Consider the following 10,652-nt stretch of genomic DNA (forward strand, 5'->3'; position numbering starts at 1 on the left):
CTCTTGGTTCTAGTCCTTATTGACCAGGTGCAGTTTTACTTTTCCAAAAGTGTATTTCTTGAAAATTTCAGTGTGAAATCAGAGATAAGGGGAAAAGCAATGGGTAAAATTTAAAGCAGAGAATCAAGGTCTTCATACTGTTTCTTCCTTATTTCTCATGGATCCTATGTGGCAAAAATACGCCTTAAACAGCACATTACTCTAAGAGTGTTGTTTTGAATCTGATGTTATGATCCATATTTCTCTTGTATTCTCTGAGGGAGTGTGTGTGTGAGTGTGTGTGTGTGCGCACGCGTGTGTGTGTGTGTGCTTTGTCCCTCAGTAGTGTCTACTCTTTGTGACCCAGTGGACTGTAGACTGTCAGGCTCCTCTGTCCGTGGAATTTTCCAGGCAAGAATACTGAAGTGGGTTGCCATTTCCTACTTCAGGGGATCTTTGAGATCCAGGGATCAAACCCATGTCTCTTGCAGGTCTTATTTTGGTGGGTGGATTCTTTACTATTGTACCACCCAGGAAGCCCACTCTGAGGGTGTATAGATGCATAAAAGGTGCTTGGTTAAGTATCTGCTCAGGGAAATGGCGAGTTCAGGATCTGTGGGCCATCGGAGCAGTGTGCCAAGAGTTGTGAGAGTGAAATGATGCAGACACACTACTGAGCGGAACTCGCTACAAAGTGTTTGAGCACTTGTTTTATAAGCGCAGTTATTGAAGCTGCATGGCTGGTGAAGGACTCTGACCTGAGTGAGCTGAGGATTAGAATGGAGTGAAGAAAACGATCCAGAGGACCTTAAGGGTTAACAATGGGAAGATAGTTCCCTGAAGAGTGGATGAGGGATAGAAGGAATTCAGAATTTAGGAGTAGCAGTGTGTCATGGCGAAGGCAGTGGCATCCCACTCCAGTACTCTTGCCTGGAAAATCCCACGGATGGAGGAGCCTGGTAGGCTGCAATCCATGGGGTCGCGAAGAGTTGGACACGACTGAGCAACTTCACTTTCACTTTTCACTTTCATGCATTGGAGAAGGAAATGGCAACCCACTCCAGTGTTCTTGCCTGGAGAACCCCAGGGACGGGGGAGCCTGGTGGGCTGCCGTCTATGGGGTCGCACACAGTCGGACACGACTGAAGCGACTTAGCAGCAGCAGCAGCAGCAGTGTGTCATGGGGATTTCCCAATAAGACAGATCCATCAAAATGCAAAGAAGATGCTAAAAATATAAGAGCTGAACTTGAATGACTCCCTAAATTCAGAATATCTTGTGGTGGGTTAGAAGAAACCCAATGAATTCAACCTGATTCTGAGTCCTACAGTGGGCTATTTTCTGTGTGATCCTGGGTAGATGGCCATTTCTCTCAGCCCTCATTTTCTAATATATAAACTATTGTTAGATTGGTCATATTTAATGCTCAATGAGCACCTATTGCCTAAATAAATGAGTTCATGATAAATTTTTGTTGTAAACTGATTTACACTGTCCAACTTGCTATAAATGAGGTGAATTTGTTATAATCAGTGTTTCTTTTATTGCAGATGTCTGATTATCTTTGGTCCAGTACATATGAATCAACTCCATGGCGAGGACCAATAATGTGACTGAGTTAATTTTCAGTGGTCTTTTCCAGGATCCAGAGGTGCAGAGAGCATGCTTTGTGGTGTTTCTGCCCGTGTACTTGGCCACGGTGGTGGGCAATGGCCTCATTGTTCTGATGGTTAGAGTCAGTAAGAGCCTGCGTTCCCCCATGTACTTCTTCCTTAGTCACCTGTCGCTGGTGGAGATCAGTTACTCCTCCACTGTTGTCCCTAAATTCATCACAGACTTACTCTCCAAGATTAAGACCATCTCCCTGGAGGGCTGTGTGGCTCAGATATTCTTCTTTCACTTCTTTGGAGTTGCTGAGATCTTCCTGCTCATGGTGATGGCCTATGACCGCTACGTGGCCATCTGCAAGCCCCTTCACTACACAACCATCATGAGCCGGCCTGTGTGCCACCGTCTGGTGGCTGCTTCCTGGCTGGGGGGGTTTGTTCACTCCATGGTGCAGATCATTATTACTCTCCAGTTGCCCTTCTGCGGTCCCAACGTGATTGACCACTACTTCTGTGACCTCCATCCCTTGTTCAGGCTTGCCTGCACTGACACCTCTGTGGAGGGGGTCGTGGTGTTGGCCAACAGTGGATTATTCTCCATCTTCTCCTTCCTCCTCTTGGTGTCCTCCTACGTTGTCATCCTGGTCAACTTGAGGAGCCATTCAGCAGAGGGGAGACGCAAAGCCCTCTCCACCTGTGCCTCTCACGTCACGGTGGTCGTCTTGTTCTTTGGACCCGCCATCTTCCTCTACATGCGGCCCCCCTCCACCTTCACCGAGGACAAGCTGGTGGCCGTGTTCTACACGGTGGTCACCCCCATGCTGAACCCCATCATCTACACACTCAGAAATGCAGAGGTGAAAGTTGCCTTGAGGAGGTTGTGGGGCAGGAAAGTAAACTCAGGGTTGCAATAAAAATGAAAATATTAAAAATTTAGTATGTATAGGGTGACCAAATAGGCATTCTGACTTTAGTGAATATGAGCAAGAGAGGAAAAGCTAACCTGTTCATACTTTTTGTTGTATTTTATTTTATTGGTTTTTACAACACTGCCCTATGATGATGAGAGTTTAATTTTCCTTTTCCTTTAGACACCACCAGAAAATTCCAAACTTCCCTTGTACTTCAGTGCTGCCATCATGAAACCCAAATTCCGCGCAGAATTCACGCTTGTAAATTTGTGGCAGCTTTCTTTTATTCTGTCTTTATTGTCATTAAGCAATAAAATATACAATTATTTAGGTACTCTAGATATATGTGGTTGTTTAATTTCTATAAAGCTTATTTTATAAATAAAGATTTGTTGTTGATGATTTAGTTGCTAAGTGGTGTCTGACTTTTTTGGAACTCTGTGGGCTGTAGCCTGCCAGGCACTTCTGTCCATGGGATTTCCCAGTCAAGAATACTGGAGTGGATTGCCGTTTCCTTCTCCAGGGGTCTTCCTGACACAGGAACTGAAATCATGTCACCTGCATTAGCAGGTGGATTCTTTACCGCCTACCCACCTGGGAAGCTCAAATGAAGATCTAGGTACCACTAATAAATTTACCAAATGACTGAAAAAGCTTGTTTCCAAAATAGTAACTGACTTGTTCCTGAGACTCCAACCAAGCTTGTCTGTCTACTTTGAGTGATGGCATAAAGGCACCCTTTTATCAGCCTATGTGGCCTCAGACTTCCCTGGCAATTCCAGAAGACCTCGGCTCCTGCTCTGTTTAAACCCGTCTAAGCCTTCACTATCTCAGTCTGGTCAGAACCGGGCCTTAAACTTCTTTCAGATACCATTCTTTTCATAAAACCTGTGCCAGTTTCCTTTGAGTTGGGAAGACTTGACTCTGAGAACTTATTGCCCTTTGCTTATATGGACAGGTTTCGGGTATTTAATCCTGTGTATTTTATACTATTGCTATTTCTGGATGTGTATACTTTGAAGTCTACTTGAGGGCTGAACATTACTTACCTTTATGCTCTACTTCAATGTCAGCATAATTTTATGCACATACTATATCCTCAGCAAAGTTGAATAAATGAATACAAAGTTAAATAGATTAATGGATAACAGAATATGTGAATAGCATGTAAACTCTGGGTCAAGGTTTCTACACAGTGATGTGAAGAATAAAGAATGTCCTATGGCCTCAGCATCCAATCCTAAGCTTCAATTTCTAGAGTATACTTTTAAAAGTATTTTCTTTGCATAGAAATGGTGAAATTTTCACTTGGCATTATAGCATCACTCCAATTAACTAACAATCCACATTAACCATTTTAATGTTAACAGATATGCTATCATTCACTTCAGTTCAATTCAGTCACTCAGTCATGTCCAGTTCTGCGATGCCGTAGACTGCAGCACACCAGGCTTCCCTGTCCATCACCAACTCCCGGAGTTTACTCAAACTCATGTCCATTGAGTCGGTGATGCCATCCAACCATCTCATCCTCTGTCATCCCCTTCTCCTGCCTTCAATCTTTCCCAGCATCAGGGTCGTCTTTTCAAATGAGTCAGTTCTTCGCATCAGGTGGCCAAAGTATTGGAGTTTCAGTTTCAGCATCCGTCCTTCCAATGTATATTCGGGGCTGATTTCCTTTAGGATGGACTGGTGGATCTCCTAGATGTCCAAGGGACTCTCAAGAGTAACACTGATGCTCTCATTAGAGAGTAAAACTTGTTAATACACTTGAGTAATGATGACAGAGAAATATCGTTTCAAGTCATGATTTGGGTGAGATTAAGATAGAATTGCCACTTTGTTAACTTTCTGTATGGAGCATCTGAGATTGTGTTTTCACCCAAAATACTTTTGGTTTCTTCTATACCATCTTTTTCCATATAAGACCTGAGTAGTTCATGTCATCCTGTGTTTTAGGTAAGCTCCTTGTACTCCTTGGTAGCATTCATAGCTCTTTCTGAGCTGTCCTTATCTAAATGCCTTCTCTTCTTTGGTGACCCAGAAGGCAAAGTGCACAGATTTTTGGGAGGAACAGCTGGACTTCAATTCCCACCCTGTCATCTCCTGCCTGCACAACATTGGGCTCATTCACTTTTTCTCTTGGTGTCAGCACGCTGTGATGTGTGGAAAGACTGTGGCATGTGGAGAGAGATCATAATTAAAAAAATAATGTTATTTGTTTACTGATGGCTGTGCTGGGTCTTTATTGCTGTGCGGATCTTCTCTAGTCGTGGTGAGCAAAGGGCCGCTCTCTGCTTGCGGTGCTCGGGCTTCTCACTGCGGAGGTTTCTCTTGTTGCGGAGCGCAGGCTCGAATGCACGGGCTTCACTCGTTGCCTCGCATGGGCCCCTTGGCTGCGGCTCCTGGGCTCTAGAGCACAGGCTAGTTGTGTTGCACGTGGGATCCTTCCGGATCAGGGACTGAATCTGGAAACAGAACATTACTGTTTCGTATGATCCCTCCCTATCAGTGTGATAACATAGGAGTGCCAGGAAGGCTTTCCTAACTTCCTTGGTGCCCTCATCCCCTTAATATGATTCTAATGTCTGAAATTCCCCAGTAGGAGCTTTGTTTCAGCGCAGTAGGGAAACTATTGTTAATCACTAATATGTTAATTTGGATAATTTTACAAGATGGTTTTCTTTTCTTTCTCGATGGTTGTTATCTGGCCCCTGAAATACGGTTCAATCCAAATCCAGTTCATCGTCTGCTTTTGCTGTGAGCTAAGAATTGTTTTTACACATTAAATGTTTGAAAAAAATTCAAAGTAGGGTAATGTGTTGTGAAACATGAAAGTTACACATAATTCAAATGTTAGTGACCATAAGTAAGGGTTCATTGGACTATAGTTGTACCCGGTATTTCACTTCTTATTTATGGCAGTTTTTGTGTTAGTTTGCCATGAGTAGTTGTGACACAGTGTGGTCTATATAGCCTAAAATACTTACCATGTAACCCTTTAGAGAAATTTGTTTATTACTTACTCAACAGGAAGTTGGGAGGTCAGCAGTCCCCGGGTTGTTTTGTTATTCCTATGACGCCCAAGCATCTGGCTGGTGCCCCTTCGATTCTGCAGTCTGTCCCATCATGGCCGCTAGGTGTCTATAGCAGCTCTTGGTGTTATCTGCTCCCATGCAGGGAGGGAGAGGCTCTCATTTTATTGTGGGAAATATTTCCCAGAAATTCTCCAGAGCAGCTCTGACTCCTGTTGACCAGAACTAGGTCATATGTCTATGCCAAGATTCAAAGGAGGCTGAAATAGTAAGTAGTGAAAATAAGAATGAGATTATAATATGAGACCAAATATTGTGTTTCCTCTGAACTGGTCACACTGGTGTTCAATAATATCAGAGTCCTTTCATTAAATAAGGGAAGTCTCCACGGGGAGTGTGGTAGAGGGAACCCTGGGGGATAGTGATGTGGGCACAGTGAGGTTGTTAAAAGGATTTGAATCTGGTGCCAGAGTCTTCAACTGAAATTGAGTTTAACCTCTTAGAGACTGTGCAACCCCAAGTAAGTGACTAAAACCCGTAATTCAGTTTCTTTAATTAGCATGAACGTTTGGGCCAAGTGCAAGAAGCATTTTATTTTTTTGGCCATGCTACACAGCATGTGGGATCTTAGTTCCCTAACCAGAGATTGAACCTGTGCCCCCTGCACTGGAAGCATGAAGTCTTACCCAGTGGACTGCCAGAGAAGTCCCAAGAACCATTTTCCTAGCAACACTGTTTTCCTGACAGCACACCCTGATTTTTTCCCCCTGACGAATGATAAAGGATTGAGGCCCTAGGATGAGAGTTCTTTTGTGAAATTTAAAGCATCTCTTGTTACAAGGAATTTAGACCATATGCAGTTGTTATGATAGCATGGTTCCTAGACTCACCTGTATCAGATACCTAGTTTCAATAACGATCAATTTAGCAGAAATCTTGCTATGTCTCTACCAGGGCATCTCAATGGCAGCATTGCTGACATTTTGGTTCAGACACTTTTGGGAGGCTGTCCTGTTCATGTAGGATGTGTCCTGGAATCCCAGGCTTCGACCTACTAGATGCCATTAGGAACATTCTCCACTCAAATTGTGACCAGGACAAATGTCTCCAGATATTGCCAAATGTCCTCTCGGAGGAAGATTGCCCCCCCAGTTAAGAACCACTGATTTGTACCAGTTTCTCCTTCTATCCAAAATTAAGAGTGTTCCTGGAACGTCCCTGGTGGCCTGGTGGTTAAGAATCCACTTTCCTACGCTGCTGATGCGATTCCATCCCTGGTCGGGAGCTAAGATCCTTCATGCCTGAGGGCGACTAAGCCTGGGGCCAAAACTGGAGAGCAGCCCAGGCATTGGAGAAAGCCCACGTGCTCAAGGGAAGATCTCGTGTGCAGCTAAGGCCTGACACAGCCAAGCAAGTAAATAAAAACAGGAAACACTCCAGATTCCCAAAACAAAACAAACAAACTAGAGTTCCTATATGATCCTCGGTAAATCGAAACGAGGTAAAGCGAAGTGGCAATCACCTTAGGACGCATCTTGCTAACAGACGCACAAAACAAGATAAACCACCGATGCTCACAGACAGAGCTGAGAGTTATGGCAGCTTGATGCTGAAATGCTTAGCAGTGCCAGTTGCTTGGGGTGTGTGCTGCCTCTACAATGCTCACTTGTTAAGACAAATGCTGCTATTTCCCCTTTTTATCTTTTTCTGTAAAAGGAAAAATCCTCTTCGGGAAACAGGTATCAGTGGAAAATAGTGGTGGTGTAAAGCGAACCTTTGAAACGTGGGGGATGCCTGTAACCTCGTCCAAACCAAAGGCCAGGAGAAGGGCTATCTGTTTCCTGACACATACCACCCATATTCCTTGGACCCATCCTTTGAATGGTGTCTTGTCATGTGAAGTCACATGATTGAGTTCATGATAAGCAAGAGCTGGATCTAACTGACCTCTAGCATGGTATAGGAACCCACAGCCTAAGTGCCCTGTGAACAATGGGTGAAATCACTTTAATATATTCCCTATTGATTTCTGAAGTTATGTTACCTACAAGGAAGTTTGGGATGTTAGTACCCAGGTCCTGCTTCCCACGAGGCAGGTGCCTGATGAGGAAGGGGAAAGCATGGCTCTCTGGGGACCAATCTTCTCTCACTTGATCACCATGCCTTCCCCCTTAGCAGGGTGAATTCAAGGCTGAGCTGCCAGAATTATTCTTCTCTGTGGAACATGGACAGACAAGAGTTTTGTGTTCTTCTTTTTAATCAGGTAGAGTAGACTTAGGCTTAGTAGAATCAGGCTTAGTCTTAACATTCCCAAGCCTAAGGCTGGAAGGGAAACCGATTTCCCATCTGGCAACTCCTGAGCTCTGGTTGCGAGCTTCGTCTGACTGCTTTGAAACTGTACAACTCCAAAACCTGCACTAGGTGAGGGATGTTCTCGGGGTGATATTTGCCTCTCTGTGATCAGAGCAGAAAAAAGATCTGGGCTGAGGCACCAAAGGCACAGAAACTCTTGGGTGAGTTTTGTTTTGTGAGCATGTGATGATTACAATTCCACTTTGAAAGTAAAGGGGATGCTACCAGGAAGGCCGTGGTATTTTACAGAGTGCTCTCCCATTGGTCTGGTCTTTGCCTGAAATAAGCACTGAGCTAGACGTGGGATTCAGGGATGGAGGTGTGGTCTTGGTGCTTGGTGACCTTTGTTCTTTCAGTATCTGCTGAACATCTGTGACGTACCAAACCCTGCACTAAGAAGGCTAGGACGATCTATCTGCACGATTCCTCCATCCTATGTACATTCGGTGGGTGTGATTTTGTGCAGGTGCTTCAGTTAGCACTGGAGATAGAGTGGTAGTAAGAAATAATATCTGCTCTAGAAAGTTCAGCGTGGTGGGGCAGATGGTCATGTAAAATAGTTACAGTAAACTCAATGTGTGTGTGCATGCTAAGTTGCTTTAGTCATGTCTGACTCTTTGCGACCCCATGGACTGTAGCCCACCAGGCTCCTCTGTCCATGGGCTTCTCCAGGCAAGAACACTCTAGTGGGTTGCCATGCCCTCCTCCAGGGGATCTTCCCAACCCAGGGATCGAACCCACGTCTCTTGCATCTCCCGCATTGGCACGGAGAATCTTTACCATTAGCGCCACCTGGGAAGGCCTACAGTTCAATGTGCAAAGTGCTGTATTTCCAAAATGTTCTAAGAGAGGAGGGTCACTGAGCCTAGGGGTCTATGGATTGCAGAGATGGATTTCCTATTTCTGAGAAGGTTCCGAGTTTGCAGAGTTTGAATGGCAGCATTTCAGGTACGCAAGGGACTATTATATAATTCATGCCTTAAGGAAGGAGTCTTGTTTTGTATCATTTCAGATCACCCTTCCAAATTGCTGCCTCCTGGTGGCTACCTCATGGCTCACGTGCACAATGTGACAGAATTCATTTTCCTGGGACTTTCTTCCAATCCAGAGGTGCAGAAAGCCTGCTTTGTGACATTTCTGCTCCTGTACACAGCCATTGTGCTGGGGAATTTCTTCATTGTCCTCACTGTCATGAGCAGCAGAAGCCTTGGCTCCCCCATGTACTTCTTCCTGAGCTACCTGTCCTTTGTGGAGATCTGCTACGCCTCGACGACAGCCCCCAGGCTCATCTCAGATCTGCTGGCTGAGAGGAAAGCCATCCCTCTGTGGGGCTGCATGACACAGGTTTTCTTTATCCACTTGTTTGGTGGCACTGAGATTTTCCTTCTCACTGTGATGGCCTATGACCGCTACGTGGCCATCTGCAAGCCCCTCAGCTACACCACTATCATGAGCCGGCAGGCGTGTGCCGTCCTGGTGGGCGCAGCATGGGTGGGGGGCTTTGTGCATTCCTTGGCCCAAATCCTTCTTGTCTTCCGCTTGCCCTTCTGTGGCCCCAATGTGATCGACCACTATTTCTGTTGATCGACCACTATTTCTGTGACGTGCTTCCCCTGCTCAAACTTGCCTGCTCTGACACCGTCCTCATTGGCCTTCTGATCATTGCCAATGGGGGGACCTTGTCTGTGATCAGCTTCGTGGTCCTCTTAGCCTCCTATGTGGTCATCTTGCTCCATCTGAGGACTCGGAGCTCCGCAGGGCGGCGCAAGGCCCTGTCCACCTGTGGGGCCCACGTCACTGTGGTCACCTTGTTCTTTGGGCCCTGCATCTTCATCTATCTGAGACCCTCCACCACCCTGTCTGTGGACAAGACAGTGGCCGTGTTCTACACGGTGATCACCCCACTGCTCAACCCTGTCATCTACTCCCTGAGAAATGCTGAAGTGAGGAAGGCCGTGAAGAGGCTGTGGATCAGAGCAGTGAAAGTAGAAGAGAGGTGGAGGCTGAGCCTTGGTGTTGATCCTTGGGTTTACAATGATGCTAAGACCAGCATTTAAAAATCCTATTACAGAGGAAAATAAAAACAGAGAAATGCTCACAATAAACATTTTAATAAAAATACATTTTTCATTCAATAAAAATGTAAAAGATTATGTCTAAGTAGATGTAAAGACTGGAAGGAAATCTACTCCATCTTTTCAGTAGTCAAAAAAAAAAAAAAGAAAAAAAAGATGCCTAGTCCAAACTGAAGGGGCAGAATGGGACGAAGTTCAGTCTGCAGGACTTGTTAGTTCTAGAGTATTGTCACTGGTTTCCATGCTCAACAACATCATTATAATTACTTGTAAAATATTTCCTCTTATGGATATACTGTTACTTAAGCCAACCAGTCCATTCTGAAGGAGATCAGCCCTGGGATTTCTTTGGAAGGAATGATGCTAAAGCTGAAACTCCAGTACTTTGGCCATCTCATGAGAAGAGTTGACTCATTGGAAAAAACTCTGATGCTGGGAGGGATTGGGGGCAGGAGAAGAAGGGGACGACAGAGGATGAGATGGCTGGATGACATCACTGACTCGAAGGACATGAGTCTGAGTGAACTCCGGGAGATGGTGATGGACAGGGAGGCCTGGCATGGTGCAATTCATGGGGTCGCAAAGAGTTGGACATGACTGAGTGACTGAACTGAAATGAAAGCCATTGTTTTGGTTCAAATGATAAAGTGTGATAAAATATTAATATTTGGGATATTTGGATCAAGCATAAAC

At 45.0% G+C, this 10,652-nt stretch overlaps 1 protein-coding gene and 1 pseudogene across 1 annotated transcript; both read left to right on the forward strand.

Moving 5' to 3' along the window:
- The first annotated feature begins 1,570 nt into the window (after nucleotides 1-1,570).
- LOC138092563 (olfactory receptor 4B1-like) lies at nucleotides 1,571-2,500 on the forward strand. Its single transcript, XM_068988601.1, has one exon. It carries the CDS (start codon nucleotides 1,571-1,573, stop codon nucleotides 2,498-2,500), a length of 930 nt encoding a protein of 309 aa, XP_068844702.1.
- Nucleotides 2,501-8,934: 6,434 nt separating this feature from the next.
- Nucleotides 8,935-9,941, forward strand: LOC138092243 (olfactory receptor 4X2-like; annotated as a pseudogene).
- The last annotated feature ends 711 nt before the right edge of the window (nucleotides 9,942-10,652 follow it).

Source organism: Capricornis sumatraensis, chromosome 16 (genome assembly GCF_032405125.1).
Source record: "Capricornis sumatraensis isolate serow.1 chromosome 16, serow.2, whole genome shotgun sequence".
Lineage (NCBI taxonomy): Eukaryota > Metazoa > Chordata > Mammalia > Artiodactyla > Bovidae > Capricornis > Capricornis sumatraensis.

Excerpts from the sequence above, each read along its gene's own strand:
- LOC138092563 (XM_068988601.1), top strand. The coding sequence starts at position 1,571 with ATGGCGAGGACCAATAATGTGACTGAGTTAATTTTCAGTGGTCTTTTC.